The sequence below is a fragment of the Alternaria hordeiaustralica genome (genome assembly GCF_023758085.1).
Source record: "Alternaria hordeiaustralica strain BMP 2776 chromosome Unknown scaffold_44, whole genome shotgun sequence".
Lineage (NCBI taxonomy): Eukaryota > Fungi > Ascomycota > Dothideomycetes > Pleosporales > Pleosporaceae > Alternaria > Alternaria hordeiaustralica.
Window position 1 is genome coordinate 163,092 of NW_026056816.1, and position 21,412 is coordinate 184,503.

General features: G+C 53.8%; 8 protein-coding genes across 8 annotated transcripts; 3 read left to right on the forward strand and 5 right to left on the reverse strand.

The window, feature by feature from the left end:
* Window positions 1–528: 528 nt before the first annotated feature.
* J4E84_010682 (uncharacterized protein) lies at window positions 529–1,659 on the reverse strand (the record flags this gene model as incomplete). The annotated part of the gene is made up of 3 exons (XM_049393237.1): window positions 529–1,038; window positions 1,087–1,552; window positions 1,619–1,659. 3 exons carry the CDS (start codon window positions 1,657–1,659, stop codon window positions 529–531), a joined length of 1,017 nt encoding a protein of 338 aa, XP_049239092.1.
* A 993-nt stretch (window positions 1,660–2,652) lies between these two features.
* J4E84_010683 (uncharacterized protein) lies at window positions 2,653–3,334 on the forward strand (the record flags this gene model as incomplete). The annotated part of the gene is made up of 2 exons (XM_049393238.1): window positions 2,653–2,741; window positions 2,788–3,334. 2 exons carry the CDS (start codon window positions 2,653–2,655, stop codon window positions 3,332–3,334), a joined length of 636 nt encoding a protein of 211 aa, XP_049239093.1.
* An 855-nt stretch (window positions 3,335–4,189) lies between these two features.
* Window positions 4,190–5,071, reverse strand: J4E84_010684 (uncharacterized protein; the record flags this gene model as incomplete). Its single annotated transcript, XM_049393239.1, has 2 exons — window positions 4,190–4,663; window positions 4,736–5,071. The coding sequence occupies 2 exons, from the start codon at window positions 5,069–5,071 to the stop codon at window positions 4,190–4,192; spliced, it is 810 nt and encodes a 269-aa protein (XP_049239094.1).
* Window positions 5,072–8,122: 3,051 nt separating this feature from the next.
* J4E84_010685 (uncharacterized protein) lies at window positions 8,123–8,429 on the reverse strand (the record flags this gene model as incomplete). Its single annotated transcript, XM_049393240.1, is given in 2 exon segments — window positions 8,123–8,254; window positions 8,271–8,429. The coding sequence occupies 2 exon segments, from the start codon at window positions 8,427–8,429 to the stop codon at window positions 8,123–8,125; spliced, it is 291 nt and encodes a 96-aa protein (XP_049239095.1).
* Window positions 8,430–9,278: 849 nt separating this feature from the next.
* Window positions 9,279–12,515, forward strand: J4E84_010686 (uncharacterized protein; the record flags this gene model as incomplete). The annotated part of the gene is made up of 1 exon (XM_049393241.1): window positions 9,279–12,515. The coding sequence occupies one exon, from the start codon at window positions 9,279–9,281 to the stop codon at window positions 12,513–12,515; it is 3,237 nt and encodes a 1,078-aa protein (XP_049239096.1).
* A 246-nt stretch (window positions 12,516–12,761) lies between these two features.
* Window positions 12,762–14,547, reverse strand: J4E84_010687 (uncharacterized protein; the record flags this gene model as incomplete). The annotated part of the gene is made up of 2 exons (XM_049393242.1): window positions 12,762–14,261; window positions 14,410–14,547. 2 exons carry the CDS (start codon window positions 14,545–14,547, stop codon window positions 12,762–12,764), a joined length of 1,638 nt encoding a protein of 545 aa, XP_049239097.1.
* A 943-nt stretch (window positions 14,548–15,490) lies between these two features.
* Window positions 15,491–16,920, reverse strand: J4E84_010688 (uncharacterized protein; the record flags this gene model as incomplete). The annotated part of the gene is made up of 2 exons (XM_049393243.1): window positions 15,491–16,643; window positions 16,697–16,920. The coding sequence occupies 2 exons, from the start codon at window positions 16,918–16,920 to the stop codon at window positions 15,491–15,493; spliced, it is 1,377 nt and encodes a 458-aa protein (XP_049239098.1).
* Window positions 16,921–18,288: 1,368 nt separating this feature from the next.
* J4E84_010689 (uncharacterized protein) lies at window positions 18,289–21,156 on the forward strand (the record flags this gene model as incomplete). Its single annotated transcript, XM_049393244.1, has 1 exon — window positions 18,289–21,156. One exon carries the CDS (start codon window positions 18,289–18,291, stop codon window positions 21,154–21,156), a length of 2,868 nt encoding a protein of 955 aa, XP_049239099.1.
* Window positions 21,157–21,412: the final 256 nt, after the last annotated feature.

Sequence of the window (21,412 nt, forward strand, 5' to 3'; positions counted from 1 at the left end):
ATCAAGGGTATGTGCCGGTTATTGCGTTCACTGTAAGTTTACGTGAGACTGTATGAGATGTAAGCGCAAAGCCTACAGGAGGAGTACACTCCATTTTGTACACCCAGAGTAAGACTGCGCCGCTATCGGTCTACTGCAGTAGCATGCGTCAGAGGGATGTCTTTGTGGTAGCCTTACCTGTTGGCTAGGTTTACCCCGCACTCCTTCTACCCCACGGGGTCAGCGCCGCTGCTGCAGGGTCAATTTGGCGAAGTACCTAGGTATCGTTCAACGCCCTCGGAACGTTGCAGAGACTGTGTTAAAAACCCTCATGAGAGAATCCGTTGAAAGAAAATCGATGTAATGTAGAAAGTGTTACATTATTCAGTTGTTGTTGTAGTACCGCGAGCGCTCGCGTCCGTCATGGTACTATACTGTGCATATGTTGCGCAGCGTGGGTAGCCACATATGGTGTGATCTTCAACGATTGGAGGCTGAATTGCTGTAGAGTGGGATATGCACATCACGCGGGTAGTCGGCGCCGCCCGTTTACCAATTGCTACGTGTCTTGAGCTTCTCGTTCTGCACTACCTCGATCCAGTAACCATCGGGATCTGCGTTTTCTGTCAGTTGTCGCTTCGTGCGACGGATAGATAACGACTTACCTAGTACGAAAGCGATGTTCTTCATGCGACCGTCAGTAAGCCTCTTCTTCCAGTTGACCTTCTTCTCTTCGAACCGAGCACACGCAGCGTCGAGATCATCGACAGCAATGCAGATGTGGCCGAATCCTTGGGGCTCATCGTTGCCGTTGTGGTACTTGAAGTTTGCGTCGTTCTCGGTTCCGTAGTTATAGGTCAGCTCAAGTAGGCCTTCGGTGTTTGCTACCGGGTTGACGCCGTTGGCGGTGTTTTCGGATGCATCGGGGCCGTATCCCAGGAAGTAGAGGTTAAACTTAGCACTTTCGTTCTCTGAGGTGCGCTTGAGCTTCATGCCCATGACGTCTTGGTAGAAGTTGAGTGAGGCCTCCTTGTCCTTGACGCGGATCATGGTGTGGTTCTACGATCAATCAGTATGCAAACCTAGAGTCATCGCGACGCTATTTACCATGCGGTACGAGCCTGTATCGGTGTCCTTGACGTTCTCGGTCTCCTCCAGTGGCTTCTGGCCAATGACCTCCACCCAGTAGCCATCAGGGTCGAGCACAAACGCGATGTGGCGCATGCGACCGTCTGTGAGCTTCTTCTGGAACTTGTAACCCGCATCTTCTAGCCTCTGGCAAGCTGCCTGCAGGTTGTCTACCGAGATGCAGAGGTGGCCGAAGCCCTTGTGTGGTTCCGTGTTGCCATTGCTGATCTTGTAGTTTGGATCGTCTTCGGTGCCGTAGTTGTGTGTCAACTCCACAATTCCCTCGCGGTCGGTCCAGTGGTTGCCGTGCGAGGCGGCCTTCGGGCTATCGTACGCGAGGAAGTAGAGGTCGAACTTGGCGTCGGGGTTCTTGATCTGGTTGATCTGCTTCATTCCAAGGAACTCATAGAATTGGACAGATCGCTTCGGATCCTTGATCCGGATCCTAGTAAATGTGAGTAGCTAGCCAATGGTATGGGGATGGCGCAGTAAATGCCATGCGGGTACTCACATGGAGTGGTTGAGCTTGTACTTGGATGGGTCGGTCGCCATGGTTGCTAGCGTTCGAATAAGGAGGCTTGATGTACTGTTTGATTTGAGAGGACGAAGTGGAGATGATGCGACTACTCGTAATGTTTTTGGTATTGCGAGACGCGTGAAAAGCATTGATTGAGCTCTCTAGCAGTATCGCAGCGCAATTGAGGGGAAACAGATTCTAAGGCCGATGACGTCTGCGATCCAATGAAGAGCTGCCAATTGCCCCTCACCCGGCATTAGCTCGGAGATCAGCCCGGTGGGGTAGAAAGCATCTCGAATGCGTGCGAACGACGAATCGTTCGTGACGTCGACATCAAACATGAGCACTATCTACCCAGATCTGGAGATGTCATCAGGTCGATATATCGTTGTAAGGCGTGTGGCATCCGAGAACATCGTCGTGTCGCGTGCGCGCGCGCCCATCCCTTCGTTTCACACTCCACTCGTGACCCAGCCTAAAGATATACCCTGCGTCTGATTCCTGTCGTGATGTGTAGATGCACGAAACCTGGGTAGCATCTCCAAGCTGCTCATGGTACTAGGCTGCAACAATACAAGCTCTTCATGGCATGAGCGCGAGAGCACGTGCGGCGGAAAACAAGGCTCCGGCCAGCCCAGGTGGTCATAGCTCTCTCTCCTGGGGAACTTCGTCTTGAACATCGTCATGATCAAGATACTGACACGCGCAACTTCTCTCTCGTGTTCCCATTCGTTCCTTCTCGTGTTCTAACGCGTTCCTTACTGTTGCGACGCGTCGCTCGCCGTTCTATCTTCCTTTGGTCTCAGAGAAGGCGCAGATCGGTGAATTAGCAGCACGACAGCGCGGAAGTGGTTGCGCCAACGATTGACCAGGTACGTGGGCCTTCTTTCACATCACCGTTATCCAAACCACATACATTCGCTGCAGCGCGTGGTACTCGCTACATGCTCACGCGTCGCTGAAAACTCCCCACGCACAGTCTATTCTTCATTTTTAGTTCTTAACACCTACAGCTTCTCCGTCTAATCATGTCTGCAGATCCCGCAATGATCAACATCGCTAAAGTGAGCGACTGGCTCACGCAGAATGCAAACGAACACATCTACCCGAGACTCTTGTAGGTTCCAAGTACCATACACTGTTACTCCAACTAATGTCAGTAGCTTGATGTCTCCAAATGGCACACTATTAGCGTACTCAAAGCCTGTCCAGACCAAGGAGCTTCGCGACCAGGCTGCCCTAATATCTATGACCTGGAAAGACAACTGCCAAGGACGTCAAAAGCCATCGGCCCGCAACGGAGCTACCCAGGACCAGTCGCTGCAACCCGCACTTAGGACACTCACCATCGAGACTCCGGATTGTAATATCATAGTACGCCTGTTGCAACCAGAGCTACTGCTCGTTCTCATCGGTAGAATCGCTCCCGGCAAAAAGCAGGGCTTCAAGATCTCGGCCGAAGGACAGGGAGATCCACGATACCCAGAGGCCGACGACCCAGTCTCACGTCCTGGATCAAGCAACGAACAACATTTGACCATCAAAGGCAAAGCGCCCTCATTACTTAGCAACATGAGCCAGCGCGATAGAGATCTCAGGAGCGGCGCGCTTCACGTCCAGCGGAAAAGATTAGACGCCCTGGCTGAGTACGTCTTGCAAGACTTCGGCGACACTGGATTTGTCATGCCCGCAGATGCAGACCTTCAGTAGTACGATGAAGCGACTCGGGACGGGGATACTTTACCCCTGCCTCACTCTACAGATGCTGGCTCTGAGGAGACTGATGGTGACGAAGTACTGCACAAGAGATCGATGGCTTGGTTCAGTTCGCTGACCGCGCTAGTATGAGCTCATTGTGTTCCCAGAAAGGAAGCAGACTGTAATAGCGACCACTCCACGGCCATGTGCTACATTATAGCCAATGATTCTGCTGCCTACTGGCTACATGGGTTTGGCCAGTGCTCGGTACAGCCCGCACGCGAGCATTGCTGTCAGCCTGCTTTCCTGACAGATGGATGGCACCGAGTTTGTTTCGCTCGCATGGTTGACAAGAGTCTCTGCTAGATGCGGCACTCTGCAGACTTATGTTTTGAAGAGGAAGAGTTTGTGAACATTGCAGGAATATGCGGACTGCTACGGCGTAATTACTGAAGAGAGAAGGAAGCATTGGAAACAGCCGTCGTGTATGCGCTGCATTTTTGGATACCCAGGAGTCGAATCTGACTTTGTTTACTGTTCACATGGATTCTAGGTGACATCCTCTCCGGGTATAATAGCTATTTGCCAGGGTACGCGTTGCCTGACACGATAGAACGACTCGGTCCCTAGAACTTCCCGCACAGGAGCGATATGCCATAGGACACAGCAGCACGTCAGCCCATATCGCACGTGATGACAGAGACATCTCCGAAGCCAACCTTGGAATCGAGATATAGCAGATGCAAACCCTCGAAAATTGTATGCGGATTCTTGTCTGACAAAGTGATGCAACTGGCGAAGGGCCACGGGTCTTAGAGCCGCCAGACGGCCACCCCAAATACCAGCCTCAGCTTGATGCACACTCCATCATACCGGCAACGGCTTCGGAACACCCCTCTTAACACCAGGCTCGCCCAGACCCGGGATAACCAAAGGAGCCCTCCTCTCCATCGGCGTCCTACCAATAGGGAAGAACTTTGTGATCGTATGATCAGGTCCATATGCCTCTTCGACGAGATACACCGTCACTCTCCACCAAGCACAGAGGGCGGACAACATCCAGAAGTAGCTTGCAGCCTTCATCCCCATCGTTACTCCGCCAGTGAGACTATCACCCGACGCGCTAGTGTCCGCGGTGGTGACGGGACGACCGTTGAACGCGAACATGCAACAAGCGATCGTACTGCCGATAGCCAGGGAGAAGAGACAGACGCTGAGGACAACATCGCGTGCTGTCGCTGCGAGCGCACCTGACCAGGTGAAGACGCAAAGTATCACGAACCAAGACGCCAGTTCGGGGAAGTGCGTGTGCACTTCATGTGGATCCAACGCACCAGCCGCCTGTCATTACCCTCGTTAGCCCATCATCCCCTACCCTATTTCAAACCCCCCTCATAAACCATCAACACTTACAACAAAAGCATACAAAACCCCAATACTAATCCAAAAACTTCCCCACATGGTATTTATCACCGTCACCAACGTATCCCGCGCTTTGAACCCATATAGTCCTGCGATGAACTGCGCCAGTCCGCCGAAGAGTCCTACGAATGGGAAAAAGATGGTTGGGGATTCGGCGTTGCCCCACCAGTTGGCGATGTAGGATGAGGTTATCCATGTTGAGCCTGCGAAGCCGGCGAGGCCGAGGGCGGCGGGCGGGGCGATGGGTTGGAGGAAGATTTGGATGCCGGGCGTTTGTTGGAGGGTTTGGGAGACTTTTTTGGGTGAGGAGGCGGCGTGGAGTGCCATTTTGGGGGGTGTTTGTTGTGAGAAGTGTGAAGATGGTCCTTGTAGGAGGGATGGTGTGTTTGTGGGGTCAACAAGGATACGGTGCGAGTGCTGGGAAGGTGCGAAATGCAGTCAGATAAGTGATATTGTTTATCAACAGTCGGCGACATCATTGCAGTGATGCAATCGCACGGTCAGTGGAGATGGGATCGTGATGTTCTGCTGTTACGATGTTATGACGATAAGCGCGACACGGTAAAGCGCTCCGCATGCTGATCACGAACATCGCGACTTATTCGCGTCGGCACCTCACTTCCGCGTGGAGGTTTTGACATCATCGCAACATTGGAATGTCATTCTTATTCGCCGAAATGTGTGACAAAAGCTACATGCGTCTCAATAAGGCAGCGTGGACATCGCGATTGCTGTGGAGGTCAAGGATCGCCTATGGATATTGCCAACTACGGTAGTTCGCGTCGATGTGGAGCGATGATGCTTGGTGAGGCTTATCTTGAACGTACATGTGCCCCGTCGATCTGGCTATAAAGTAAGAAGGATGATGAGATGGCCAAACGGAAGGTGGAGGGAATCGCAAGCGGCCACGAAGCATACGATCAACGTTTCTAGCGCAATTTTAGTACATGATCAAGTCTTCCGTGACACACGATAAGAAATCAGAGCCGCGATGATGAGTTTTGGAGTGCGTGCTCCCAACACACGATCATCTAAACATGATTGAAAGTACAAATTGCATCCAGCATTCCGCGTTGACTGCCTGAGTGATTTGGTTCGTCAAATCAATTCGTCGACTTCATCATCGCTTGCAGCTTCCATACCTGCTTCAAAGCTTGGAGAGTCATCGTCGGTGGTAACCCATGATTCATCGTCGCTGTCCCTTCCCTCTTCGTATCCGTCGTCATCGTCCTACTCTTGTACCTCTGCGACCCGACTATCGCAATTGGGCTCGTCTAGATTAATTGGAAACGCTCCCGGTATGTGGAAAGCTGTGTAATCTTCGTGGTGTTCGTGCTCCAACATGGCAGATCTTGCGGGGATAATGCTATCGAGAAGAGCCTGGAAAGCGGCTTCTTCAGCCTCTAGGGGTGCCCGCCGCGTTGGAATGATATAGTGAACGCGTTCATCGAACCATAACCAGTATTGTTCCAATGCTTCTTTATCCATGGGTAGCCCTGTTATGCAAGCTTGCTCGAGTATCTTCATGGTTGCGATATCGCCGTATAAAGCTGCATAGTGCACGATCGTATGGCCTTGGAGTGTTGTTTTGTTGAGCTGAGCGTGGTGACATATAAGCGTCTCAAGTACGTCATGGTTGTTATGGGTTGCAGCAATAATGACTGCGGTCTGCCCATAGGAAGTTCGAGCATCAATATCAACGCCAGCCCACAGTAATGCTTCGCAGGTAAACCCCGTGCATACCTGGGCAGTGTTGTGTAGAAGAGTTTCACCATTGTGAACGTGGTGCACATCTGCTCCGGCATCTATCAGAATGTCGACTACCGGAACCTCAGAGCTTCCTTCTATCGCACTTCTGAGAGGACTCGAGCCAACGGATGCAATATGGTTGACGTCTGAACCAGCTTGTATCATCTTGATGCAAGTCGCGCGTGATCGACCCAGTACACAGATCGCGTCATACAATGGGGTCCGGCCATCGTGCCCGACTGCATGTACATCTGCACCGGCTTCGATCAGCATATCTATAGCCTCATGATTCTCCAGAGCTACAGCCCAATGAAGCGGAGTCCTTCCCATGGAATCTCGATCAAGCGCAGCGCCCGATTGTTTCTCGAGGAGGTCTCTTAGGCGGTCTGAACATCCTTGGAATAGCAGCTCCGTGGCGGAAGCGAGGTTGAGCTCTACACAGATGTCCTGGAAGTCTGGTCTGTCTCTCAGCTCGTCTATTGGATTACCCAGCGCATGCGCAAGGCTGAATATTTGGGCAGGAGTTCTGGAGCTTTCAGCTTAGGCATTGAGACGGTTTCAGTGACGCTTACTTTCCGTTTGATAACTGGGGAGAATGTAAGTCCACTCCCTCATCCAAAAGCATCGTAACTAAAGGCATGAACAGATATCCTCGCGACAGAGCGACCTTCCTAGATATGTCAGCAAATGCATAGGCAGCAGGCACGTACTTACATTGAGTAATGATTGAGGCTCTTGTCTATACATCAGCATGTCGACGATATTGACCCCATAGAGTCGCATGATGCGCTGCAAATCTGATGTAGCCCCACTGAGTATTGCTTGATACATTTGGTATACCGGAATGGGATCTGTGATGACTTGCGGTATTTTGAGACTCCAGGTCCCGCCAACACCACCCAGTGAACGCCAAGATGCTGCAACTTCAATCCCAAGGGGTAAGAGCCAGACCGGGAAAAAGTAGCGAAAGTGCAGTGACCCTGTTGCGTTCGACCTTTGATGACAATGGCCGTAGTTACATGACCGGCGGTTGAGTAAAGGTACTGAAGTGAATTTAAAGAATGCGACACCAACCAAACCCCGTAGCCATCTTGGCGTGGTGCCCTGGCATGGTACATGGCAGTCGCAAGGACATGATGACCTGCAAGTCCGATTCGTCGCAGTTTCTTTGGTTTCAATTTTGACATAAGACGTGAAATCGCTCTGGTCATCCATGGTGTTATCAGTGGTTGATGAGATTGTGCTCATACATGCCGCTTTCTCCATCGCGTAAGGCAGATCGATCGCGTTGCCGTGGACCATTGATCCTTCAGGGACGTCTCCCACGTGAATGATAGTAACATCTTGAATGATGGTAGAAAGCTTGGTCGTAGTTTTTCTAAATACTTGACATTAGCCAACTGACCCGTAAACAATGCCTGATCTAGCTGTCTCTCGCAGCCCTGGTATGCGACGTATGAAGACGGGTTGCAACTCACAAATTCGTCGCACTCATCGCCAATACAAAGTTGAGTTTCAAGGAAGTCAGCTCCTGCTGGAATGCGTCGATCTGACATTGCGCTTGACCTCTCCCCAACACGTCCATCCACTTCACACGTCTCTTCAGCTCGATGACTTTTCCAGCACCGACTACTTCTTCTCGCTCACGTAGGACATTTCTTCGGAGGTACTTCGTGAAGGCGTCCATACAGCCCAGTGCTCGATCCAGAAGCCTGTTGTATTCCGCCCGATAGGCCTGCGGAAGCTGATGCTGAGTTTCATCTACTGCTGTCTGTACCAGAGTGGAAGTAGCCTTGAAGTCGGTGACTTCGTTCAGTGCTCCGAGGACGTATAGGGAAACGCCGCGCAGGCCTAATACTCGTTCCAGGATCAAGGCGGCATTGCTGGCTGCGCTGATGAGAGTGATTATGCTGGCCACTAGACCTATGGCTTCCATCGTGAGTTTGTGAATGCGACAATATTAGTACAAGGGTTCCGTCCCGACCTAGTGAACTCGATACATGCAAAACAGCAGGATGTGAAGAGACCATGATGGAGGGGCAGTGCTGTTGCCTGTAGATGTCTAATGTTATTTGTACGACGCCAAGTGTGCACAAAAGGTATACACAGCCCTCATAGGATCATATCAATACTGCGATGGGTTGCACCGCTGCACGCATACAGTCTGGCATTGGATCCGCATGCATGCGCTCGGTTCGTGCGTTTGGTCGTTCATGCTCAGCCTTGTGTAGTATTACACGGACGCGTGGAGCATCTAGTGGCAGGAGAACTGAGCAAGACAGTTTTGGGGCACAAGTCTAGTGTCGCGATTGAAACTTTGGCAGGCGTTGAGCAACAATGCATTGCGCGAAGGACGGCAGAAGGCGAGACGAGACGGAGGTTTCGATCAGATCTCCGAGGGCCGTGATTTCCCCGCCGTCACGTGCGCGGACTCTTGGCGTGTCGAGCACGCAATTCGCGCTAGGGCCAAATTCTCGTCGCGTCAAGGCGACATTCCGCGCATTTGCAATCTATCGCCCGAAAGACGTGCTAGAGCATCTGGACAGGGCCAATCATGGTGTCTGTGAAGGATTGCGTCTTGCTCGGTCGGTCTTCTGCCGATGTCGCTACTGGACGACGGCACTTTTTGGCTGCTACGAGGCGGCAAACCCACGACACGGATATACTCCCACGGTGAAGCATCCGGAGCGTCGTAGCACCTCCCATCCTCTCTTATACCCCAAAGAGAGACTCTCACTGCCTTTCCTGAAAGGCTGAGTTGCTGAGGCGCATACTTGTATTCAAGATGCATTTCCAACAGACTGAGTCTGCCGGCCCTGGGGCTGAGCAGAACGTACCCAAGGACTTCTCCAAGAAGTCGTCCAGTCTACCGTTTGGTCAGGACCTCTCCTACCAATCTATCGGCGGCCCCACCTACCTCACGGCCCAAACTCTCGTACAGCAGGTCGCATACGCCCTCTCGGATAAGATCTTCGCATACTCGGCTGAGTCGTTCGACTTGGATGTCGCGGTCAAGTACTGGCAAGAACAGGGCGAGAAGAATGCTTTCGGCTACCAGACTGGTGTCTCTTCCCTTGAGACGAGGACCGGTGCTGGTGCCATCGCCTTGGGATACATGTTCTCCAAAGATTATGACCTGAAGAAGCGCCATATTCCCCAGTCCATCGTCGCCTCCTCTTCTACCCTGAACTACCTACGCGCCTCGCTCGACCAGCTATCCGCCCTCTACTCGGTCGCGAACCCTCTGACCGCCCACATCGCCGCAGTCGATTACTCCGCCAACTCCAGCGCTGGTCTCGTCACCGACTATGTCTCCTCCCTCACACTCGCCGAAGACCTTGGCCTTGGTCTCGTCTGCAGCCCGTCCGTCTTCGAGGCTCAGCACATGTCCCTCTTCGCCACCCTCCTCTCGAGCGTCCTCCCCACGATCCACACATACGATGGCATTAGCGTTGGAAGGGAAACAGCCAGGCTGGTTGATACTCTCGACCAGACTAGGCTGCACAACAGCTATGAGGCGGTGCTCAAGGCCGTCTCGGAGGTCGACAAGAAGCACTCCGACACCGCTGGTCGCGTTCTGCGCCTGCTCCAGGCTTTCAACGACGAGCTTGGCGAAGACTACAAGCTCTTTGACTACTACGGTCATGAGCAACCGGAGAGCGTACTTGTTGTCTTTGGTACTGTAGAGGCTTCCTTGACCGCTCAGGTCGCCAACGCCTTGTCCAAGGATGGCGACAAGGTCGGTGTCGTCAACGTCCGCGTCTACCGTCCGTTCGTTGAAGAGGCTTTCCTTGAGGTACTCCCTAAGAGCACTCGTCGCATTGCTGTTCTTGGTCAGGTCAAGGACGAGGCTGCCGTGCTCGACCCCGCTGAGTACTCTAGGCTCTACTCGGACGTCTTGGCGTCAATCCAGTTCGCCTACGACAGAGACGTTGAGGTCACCGATGTCAAGTACTCGCGCGAGCAGGTCTGGACACCCAGCAACTTCCTCGATGCTTTCCGCCAGATCCACGCCGAGAAGGAGGGTGCCGAGGTCCGCTCATACGTCGACATCTTGAACACTGCCGACGTCAAGCAGTACAGCTTCTGGAACCTCGACGAATCATATGCCGCCAATGCCCCAGTTGTAGTTGGCAAGCTTCTCTCAAGTGACTCTTCCAAGAACGTCTTCGTTCGCAGCGGCCACGACAATCTCGTGCAGGGCGGTGTTACTCGCACCGACATCCGTAATGCCGACTACACCATCGAAGCGCCTTATGCTGTTGAGCAAGCCGATGTCGCTTTCGTTGGCGACATTGCTATCCTGAAGGAGTTTGACGTCCTGAACAGCGTCAAGCCTGACAGCTCTATCATCGTCAAGCTGCCTGGTGTGAAGAACGAGGACATTGAGAAGAAGCTCTCGCCTGCTTTCCGCAAGGCCCTCGTGGACAAGGACATTCAGCTCTTCGTCCTTGACCCTGCTGCATCTGAGGCTGTCGCTGAAGACGAATCTCTAGAGTCTTACCTCACCCAGCTCGCCTTCTTGAAGGTTGCTCGTGAGGACTTGCTCTCTTCTGGTTTGAGCAAGCTTGCTGCTATCAACGGTAGCTCAGAAGTCTTCGACAAGCTCACTCAGCAGCTCGAAAGCGCTCTCCGTGAAGTCGAAGTCCCTGCTGCTTGGGGCACTGTTGAGGAGGATGTCGAGCCCATTCGCCTCCCCTCGGACATTAACGTCAACAGCTTTGCTCCTTTCGACCGCATTGAGGCTGAGCCACCAACCCTGCTCAAGGACTGGCAAGTCGCAGCCAAGGGCTTTGCCTTCAAGGAGGCCTTCGGCACTGCGAACCAAGTTCGTCCCGATCTTGGCTTCAAGACCAGTATCGTCCATGTCAAAGAGCGTCGCCGCCTCACACCGCAAAACTACGACCGTAACATCTTCCACATCGAGTTCGATCTCGGTAACTCTGGTGTCACTTACGCCATTGGCGAGGCTCTCGGCATCCACGCAGAGAACGACGAGGCACAAGTTGAAGAGTTCATCAAGTGGTACGGTCTCAACCCCAATGAGATCGTTGAGGTCCCGTCTCGTGACGACCCCAACGTTCTGGTCAACCGTACCGTCTACCAGTCTCTCATGCAGAACGTCGACATCTTCGGTCGCCCGCCAAAGCGCTTCTACGAATCGCTTGCTGAGTTCGCTGATGACGAGCGTGAGAAGCGCGAACTTCTTCAGCTTCTGAGCGCTGAGGGTGCTACTGAGTTCAAGCGCCGTGCTGAGGTTGACACTGTCACCTACGCCGACATCCTCCTTGAGTTCCCGTCTGCCCACCCCAGCTTCCACGACATCGTTCGCATCGTCAACCCCATGAAGCGCCGCGAATACTCCATCGCCTCCGCCCAGCACGTAACACCCAACTCCGTTTCTTTGCTCATCGTCACCGTCAACTGGGTCGACCCCAAGGGCCGCGATCGCTTCGGTCAGGCAACTCGCTACCTCAACAGCCTCAAGGTCGGCGCGCCTGTCACTGTTTCTGTCAAGCCATCTGTCATGAAGCTTCCTCCTAAGACCACCGCACCCATCATCATGGCCGGTCTTGGAACTGGTCTCGCGCCTTTCCGTGCCTTTGTCCAGGAGCGCGCCTACCAGAAGCAGCAGGGTCACGAAATTGGTGAAGTCCTGCTTTACATGGGCGCTCGTCACCAGCGTGAAGAGTATCTCTATGGCGAGGAATGGGAGGCTTACCAAGATGCTGGTATCATCACTCTTCTCGGCCGCGCCTTCTCTCGTGACCAGCCTCAGAAGATTTACATTCAGGACCGCATGAGAGAGTCACTAAAGGACATCCGTAGGGCGTACCTGGAGAAGGAGGGTAGCTTTTACCTCTGTGGGCCGACATGGCCTGTACCTGATGTCACCGAGGTGCTCCAGGAGGCTGTCGAAGTCGAGCACAAGGTCAAGAATGTTGGAGCCAAGAAGATTGATGGACGCAAGGAGATTGACAAGTTGAAGGATGATGGCCGTTACGTACTTGAGGTCTACTAGGCGACCGGCTGATATGAGATAGTTCCATGAGATAGATCCTTGATATTCCATTATTATCCCAGGGCCTAGTGCCGATTACCGCAAACTCTCTCGCTATACATCAAACACCATTCGTGACATTTCGAGTGCTTCACAGCCTCGTCGTCAGTTGAAACAGGGAATGTAACTGGTTTTCACTGACCATGCAGCCCCACTTCTTCACCCAAGGGAAGTCAAAACCGTTACCAAAAGTACCTTCGCCGAACTCTACTTCTTCGACATGCTCGCCAGGCTCGCCTGCATGGCACGAAGGTGTGCAAGTTTGAGCTCCGCCTCAGCGACGGCTACCGCGGCTTTGACGCTCTCCTCGTCTTTGGCCATGGCTCCTTGGTTACCGAAAACCCCTGGATTGCCGAAGTTGTCGACTTGCTCGCCGTCAAGGCCGGGCGACTCTCGCTTGATCGTGGGGGTGTCGCGACCTGCGCGCGCAGGATTTGGGGCACCGGGCGGATGGGCCATTGGCGGTGGTTGGCGAGAGAAAGGCGGGAAGGGGGATGGATGGGATGGTTGGCGGCCTTGGTCGGGAAATGGGGGCTGGCCGTACGGTGGATAGCCATACCCGCTGAAGCCTGGGTAACCACCATAACCACCGAACCCACCACCCGGTGGAGGCATCATCATCGGACGACCCCAATGATCAACGGGCGGCTGGCCGTAGTAGTTACCGTACATACCGGGCGGCGGAGGATGGGGCGGCGGAGGATGAGGCGGCGGAGGATGAGGCGGCGTCGGCGACTCCTCCTTGACGACTTCTTTCTTGGGTGTCTTGTGCTTCTTGCCACGCGGCGTCGACGAAGGGGACTGGTGGTGACCACCCATCACCCGGTGACCCTCTGAAGCACCTCCACCAAACTTCTGCTTCTCGTCCTCCTCCTCCTCCGAATCAGACCCCCCAGAACTATCCTGACCGCCATCGTCACCCTCCTCCCCATCATCCTCCTCCTCACTAACTTTCATAATCCTATCCACATCCTCCTCACTCTGGATCTCCTTAGCCTTAACAAGCAAATGCTTATACCAAACCCCAAACGCATACTCCACCTCCCAGTCTTTGACCAACATATCCTCCATGACATCAAAGTCCGTGCTGCAGAGCTGTGGCTTCCGGTTCCCGGTGTTCTTGACGCGGTAGCGGACCACTTGGTTCATGGTAGCCGCAAGCCACTTTCGGTTCTTGGTGAGCTTGGCGACCATGAGGATGGATTTGAGGACCAAGGGAAGCCATTTCATGGGGTCGTTTTCGTGGGCGCGGTTGTAGTTCCGCTTTGTGCCGTTTTTGTACTGTGGGGTGTTGGTGGAAGGGAAGTAGGGGGGTAGTGGGTGGGTACTTACGAGTGGACGGTGACATTTGGGGATGTGAGTCTTGACCCAGTTCTTGCCCCAGTAGCTTTCGATGCTTCTTATCACGGCTTTTTTGGCGACCAGGTCGTTTTTCAGGATGGGTCGCGGTCTAGTGGGTAGTGGACTGGGTTTCTCGGCGGTCTCCTTAGCGGGCTTCTTCGGCGACGGCTTGGTCGGCTTGCGCGCTGACGAGCGTAGGTTGTGGCGCTGACGGGTGGAGGCGATGGGTTCATCGTCTTCTGATGAGGAGGGGATCGTTTGGACTTTGGTGGGCTGGTGCTTTACGGGCGTCACTTCTTTGACGTCGTCGTCTGAGACGAAGATGCTCTCCTGGGCTGTTGAGCCGTTTTCAGCGTCTACGCTCGTCTGTTTGGCTGGTCAGCGCTGTAAACATCAAGTCTATCACGGGAGCATTCGCGACAGCCTTCTCATACAAACAAGCTGCTAATATGGAAGTCTGGAGGTCGTCGCGATGATTTTGGCGTAACCCCTGGCGCAGTGACGGATTACTTACCGGGTGCAAGGGAGCAGCGGACTCTGACTTCACGCGCGTCTCAACGACTTTGGGCGCAGGCGGTGGCGAGTCGTCGTCGAGACCCCATTCTGGACTCGACATTCGCTCAAGCGATTCTGGGGAGTAAGAGTGATCCATATTGACACGCGGGCGAGTCATGAAGCGGAGTGATCAGGAGTTGATGGGATATGTAGACTCGAGGGCCTTGATTACAGGTGGCCAATGTAATAAGACGGAAGGCTTATTAGTCGCCTCGAACTGGCCGTTGCTGCGGAGGATAGGTAGTCTGTCACTGACGAAGCTCGGTTATATACACTCACTCGATGACAAAGACGCACGGTCAATCGCAACCCACTAGCGCCCATGTGACATTGATTTGTGTGGGGTAAATCTGTAGCTGGGCGGTGGTGATAGAGGGATAGACGTCGCTTAGAACCGACGGTGAGAGAGGACACGCAGCGACTGCCTGGTGGCGCACGCTGGCCAACCACTGCGCGGGGCTGGGTCAAGAAAGTGTAGATGTCGTTTCTGCGAGGCGGCGGTGTCTTATAGACAGCAAGACTCCGTCCTACAAAGGGGCAAGCACAAGCAGCCTTAGTGCAGCTCTTGCTTGACAATTGCGATGTACTACGGATTCATTGATGCTAGAGTCATGGCGAAAAGTTGGACTATAGCCATCTTCTTCTGAATTCTATGATGATATCTCTGTCGACAGATAGTACCTACAAAGTTCTTGTCTAGAAAAGCCTTAGTCGACATATCTGAATAGTTGACACGCTTGAAGATAATTCTAGGGCGACAGTATCTTTGCTTAGCATAGTAGTAGTACGATACCTACAAAATCCCTCTTAAAACGACTAGATATGAATTCAAAAAAGGCAGTTGACTAGGTGATCGAGCCGTATTGCAGAGAAGAAGAGGTGATGATTTTTGTATGGGAATCAAGAAGAAGCATTGTCACGCTGCTGAAGCCTTCGAGTAAGGAAAAAGTGAGGACAAAATTCGAAGAGTATTAGCAGCAACACGAAATGGTTGGCAAGCTCAATTCGCATGACACTATCTGATTGCTGCTACATGAAGTCTACAGCCTACTTTGAATCTTCTCCAGCGTATCGCCCAAAGCGTACTCGCTCGCCATAGTCTTGCTCCTAACCTTTTCTCCATCCTCCTTAGTCACGTAGCGCGCCTCCACAGCCGGGTTATAGGAGAATTGACTCGCTTTCTTGACTTCCTCATCACTCATCTTCGCATTCTTCTTGCCATCGGCACGTTTGTAGACGTTGATGACAACAGCTCCACCCAAGCCGAGGTTGTGCTGCAGCGCCGCGTCGGCCCCTTCAGCAAGTCGGTTGTTGGCCCAGCCACGAAGCTGCCATGTTAATTCCGCACATTGCGCGAGTCCCGTTGCACCGAGAGGATGTCCTTTGCTGATGAGACCGCCTGACGGGTTGACGATCGGACCCTTGCCGCCGTATGTGATGTCGCCGTTGCGCACCATCATGTGTGCTTTTCCGGGCTCGCTGAAGCCCAGGCCTTCCAGTAGAATGAGTTCGTTAGCTGAGAAGCAGTCATGCAACTCTGCGACTTTGATGTCTTTTGCGTTGACGCCAGCCTCCTTCAAAGCTGCTTGCGCCGCGCGCTTGGTCATGTCGTAACCAACGAGATCCATCGATGACTTGGAGTAGAGCTGCGGTGAATCTGTCATTAACGACTGGCCTGCGATGAGGATAGCTTGACTCTTCAGGTGGGGCCTCGCGTCCAAGAACTTCTGGCTCACAATGACCGCCGCGCCCGCGCCATCGCTGGTAGGGCTGCATTGGAGTTTGGTCAAGGGGAAGTGAATCATAGGAGCCTTCTCGATCTGTTCGAGTGTGTACACATCCCTGAACTGCGCGTATGGGTTCTTTTGGCTGTGTTCATGGCTGATTCTTGCAATCTCAGCGAAGTCACGCGCCTCGGCGCCATACTTCTCCATGTACTCAAGACCAGCATTGGCGAAATATTGAGCATTGGGTGGAGAGTTGCTTATACCGCGCGTATCGGCCATCATACGCATGGACAGCCCCATTGGAGATGGTCGATCGCTCCATGCAGATTTGATGGATCCTGGTTGCATCTGTTCGAAACCGATGACCATCGCGCAGTCAATTGCTCCATTCTTGATGAGGGTTCGTGCCAGATGCAGTCCAGTCGACCCAGTGGCGCATGCATTGTTTGTATTGTAGATTGGGATACTGGTGGCTGTCAGTGCTACAAGTCTGCCGATCATGGCTGCTAACTTCCTTACCCTGTCATGCCAAACTGATAGAAGATCCTTTGGCCACTCGTAGTGTCACCGTAACAATAACACGCAACACCAGTCTCAACCTCATCGTAGTTGATCTGCGCATCCAGCATCGCTTTCACACCCGCCTCATAGCCCATCTCCGGATATGCGCGGGTTTGTCGAGGCTTGATGAACTTGGTGAGCCCGACACCAAGGACATGGGCTGGGACTTCATTTTTCGCCATTGTGATGTGATGACAGTGATGAAATCCGTGCGAATCTGATCAAGTTGTAATGGTAGATTCTATTGTACTGTTGGTATGCCTGGATATTGTACTTGGTAAGTAGCTCCCGGGAGGCGACACCCTGGGCCGAGGTTCGACTACCCCACTTGTACACCTCCGCAGCATCAGCACGTTCGACTCGTTCCTTACTCAGCAAACACACCCACCGACCTAGTTTGGAGACTGTTCAACGACCTTTCGAACCTATCGATGCACTAGTCTATGCTTGACAGGTCCACGTCCTCAACTGCTGCGCCGTGCCTCTGTGGTCGGCAAACGCCATACCGCTAGCACGGTAGCTGCTTGGGCGCGTCCATCCTCACAACTTCATCTCGTCGCTCACGGCTGAGTATCGAGCAGCCATCATACTATCGCCATCCGGATACAACGTCGTACTTGTCCCCGGAAAGATCGCAGGTCGCGTCGTCGCAAAGATGCTAGGGTCTGCACGCGCAAAATCCCGTCGGCTCTGAGCGCGTCACCTTCTCCAAACCCCAGTGTTGCATCGATGCAATTCTTCAAAAATGCCGTTCTGCCGTATTTTGATTGTTGCAGAACGACCGACGCCGAAAATTGACACGATCCATGGCTTTTCGCATTCGGCTTCGGGCCACACTGTGATCAAAGCAGACTGACTCCTGCAGCCACCGGGTGCAACAGCCGATGAGGAACACCCGACTCAATAGTCAAGCCCACGAACTGCGAGCGCGATCCATGGCAGATGGTGTTTTGCTTGGAGGCCCACGCGCAATTTGCGAAGGATAGCGGTTCCTGCCTTGGCGGCGTTTCGAAACGGCTCTAGCATCCACCTCAACGTCAGGTTCATGCCATGGAAACATGAAACATCCTCGTCGACGAATGAACGCAACCGTGTTACCGAACAGTGCGTCGGCATATTTCCGTCCAAGCTCCACCCAATCTACTTAGCACAGTGGTGCAAACGCCAGTTGACCGTTCTGACACCTGTAGCGCCACCTATGAACCATGTTCCTGGGCATCGGAGGTCCAGATTCCAGGTTGACAACGTGGTGAGGCTGCATCATGAGCTTGTTTGACGGGCGCTAGGTCGGAGGAGGATTTCATCCTTGGAAGTGGCAGATTGAGGGAAACATGGTCCACAATGGGTATTGTCTTCATATAAGGACGCATCTTGCGGCGACTTATTCGGTACACGCTCTTTCGCTTTTGTCTATTCTTTCGCTTTACTTGCTCGTTCTACGAACGTTGCTTTCCAGTCATTCTTTACAGCCTTGACGGCTTCACACTCTTTTTTTGCGGCAGTGCCACACCATTCTTTCCTCCACTTCAGTCATCACTCACAGCGTCACAATGGCACGCTCATTCCTTCTTTCCATCGCCACTCTGGCTCTTAGCGCATCGGCGCAAACATCTGGAAAGTTCACAGATGAGAAGACAGGCATCACCTTCCAGGGTTACCATCACTCTTCCGGCTACACGCTAGGGTATGCTCTACCTGAGAAGCCTACCACGGATGTCATCATCCAGCTTCAAGCACCTATCACCAACGATGGAGGTTGGGCTGGTTTCAGTCTGGGACAATCTATGACCGGTAACCTGCTGGTCGTTGCTTGGCCTCACGAGGACAAGGTCCTTGCATCCTTCCGGGAGGCAACTGGCTACACCAACCCAGCTGTCAAGACCGGTGACTTCACCATGTCTCCTATCCCGGACGGTACTTTTGTCAACGACACCGCTTTCTCATACACATTCTTGTGCTCAAACTGCATAAGCGACGACCCCTCTACTGGCCTTGTCATCTACGAGGACCCAAGCGTCAACGTTCAGGGTTGGGCTTACTCTGACAAGCCGCTCGCAGACTCCTCGACTGCTGGCGCGGTTCTCAACTACCACGACGCTGGTTTCGGAGCTTTCGGACTACCCATGAGCAACGCTACTAGCCCCGATTTTGAGAAGTGGGCTGCCCTCGCGGTAGCTGGCACCCCTAGCACCCCCAGCGCTGGTAACTCTACTGCCCCAGCCACTGGTGGCAACTCGACCGCCCCAGCTGGTGGAAACACCACAGCGACCATCGCAAACTCTACCTACGACTACATCGTTGCTGGAGGTGGCGCCGCCGGTATCATCGCAGCTGAGAGGTTTGCCGAGAGCGGCGCGTCTGTCCTCTTGATCGAGCGTGGTGGCCCGTCGTACGCGTTCACTGGCAAGACTGAGGTCATGTCTTGGAACGACACAGTCTCCATGTACGATGTTCCTGGATACGGATACTACCTCAGCGATGTCGGTAGCCCTGCTTACTGCGCCGACACTGCGGACATGGCTGGCTGCCTGCTTGGCGGCAGCACTGCGATCAACGCCATGATGTACGTCAAGCCCCAGGAGCGCGACTTCGACGATAAGTGGCCCGCTGGCTGGAAGTGGACCGACGTCGCCAAGGCGGCTGACCGTCTGTACGAGCGTAACCCTGGTCAAACCTACGGATCCGAAGACGGTGTCCGCTACGATGATGGCGCCTACGACGTCCTTTCCAAGTTCTTCGAGGGCCAGGGCTGGACCGAGACCGACTTCGTCAAGGACCCCAACGCAAAGGTCGATGTTTACGGCCACCCCACATGGAACATCGCCAACGGTCTCCGTTCCGGTGTCGTCAGGACCTACCTTCCCCTCGCCCAGAAGCTCGACAACTTCGAGCTGATGATGAACACCAACGTCGTCCGCGCTGTCCGTGAGGGATCGGCGGTCTCTGGTATCGAGGTTGAGACTGCAGATGGCAAGCGCGTCATCTACAACGTCAACAAAGGAGGTAGCGTCATCCTCGCAGCTGGATCGATGTCTACTCCCCGCATTCTCTTCAACTCCGGAATCGGTCCCGCCGACCAGCTCAAGACAGTTGCCAGCGGCAGCAGCAAGGTCACTCTGCCCGACGAGGCTGACTGGATCGACCTCCCGGTTGGTGCTGAGATCAAGGACCACCCCATCTTCACTGTCAAGTTCAACACCAGCGCACCGCTTGCTGGAACCGACAAGGACGCGCTGATCACCCCCGACCAGACCACCATCGATCTGTTTGCCAAGGGCTCCGGTGAGCTGGCACAGTCTGGCCAACGTCTCAACTGGTGGTCATCCGTCAACACCACTGATGGTAGCGAGATCTTCTTCCAGGGTACTTGCAACTCGCCTTCCGACAACACCATCCAGATGAAGGTCTACATCACCCACGGACTCCAGTCTGTTGGTAGCCTCGGTATCACTGCCGATGGTGCCACCTCCTTCATCACCGACCCCCACATGACTTCCGATGTCGACACTGAGGCCATTACCATGATGATGGACCGCTTGATCGCCATGACGAAGGGTGGCAACTCTACTCTGACTGTGCAAGCGCCCGCCGGTGTCTCCAATGTCACTGGTGCGGACCTCATTAAGTCCTTCAAGACTGGCAGCCACTACGTCGGCACTGCCAAGATGGGAACCAAGGGAGATGCTGGTGTTGTCGTTGACACGGACACCAAAGTCTACGGTACCGACAACCTTTTCGTCGTCGATGCCTCTATCCACCCCGATCTTCCCACTGGTAACACTCAAGCCATCGTCATGGTTGCCGCCGAGGCCGCTGCCGAGCGCATCCTAGCCTTTGGTGGTAGCCCTGCCAGCGGTACCACTCCTGCTACCCCAGAAGAGGTCAGCTCCGGCGTACCAGTCGCTACTGCCTCAGCCCCCGCTGCTTCATCCGCAGCGCCCACCAGCGCGGCGGCGTCTGCTGCCCCTACCGCCGCACCCGAGGAGTCAGCACCACCTGCTGAGTCTGAGGCACCCGTTGCATCTGCCTCTCCCAGCCCGTCTTCGCCCGCTGAGTCTTCCACTCCCTCCGCGCCTGCTGAGTCCGCTCCTACCACCACACCTGCCCCCGCTGAGCCCGCTGAGCCCGCTCAGCCCAGCACAGCCGGAGCCTACGAACGATGCGGCGGCCAGGGTTTCACCGGCCCTACCACTTGTGCCAGTGGCTGGAAGTGCGTGAAGCAGAACGACTACTACTCCCAGTGCCTCCAGGGATCGGCTTCCAAGCGCGGCCGCTCTGAGCCTGTTTCTCGCCGTCATGACGCCCCCACCAGGCGTGCGATGAACGGCCACAAGCCTGTTAGCCCTGTTGTTGTTAGGGAGCATGTTCATGCTCAGAAGCTTGGAAGGGCTACCTTTATCGACTCTTACCAGTCCTAGGACTTGGAAGGGTGAGACGCTCCGAGTGAGACGTGAAGAGGAAAAGTTTTCTTGTATATAAATATTACATTCTGTTGGCTGCGCCTTTTGTATAGTTGAATCAAATCATCATGATAAAGTTCTGTGCTTGATCTACATGTGATACGTTTTTTCGTCGACTGGTCAAAAAGCCAGCTCATAGTGCCCCCTGATGGAAAGCTAATCTTGCCGACGAATGTGCAGGATATCTGAAGGTGCTCGCGCCAGTCTCTGGTTT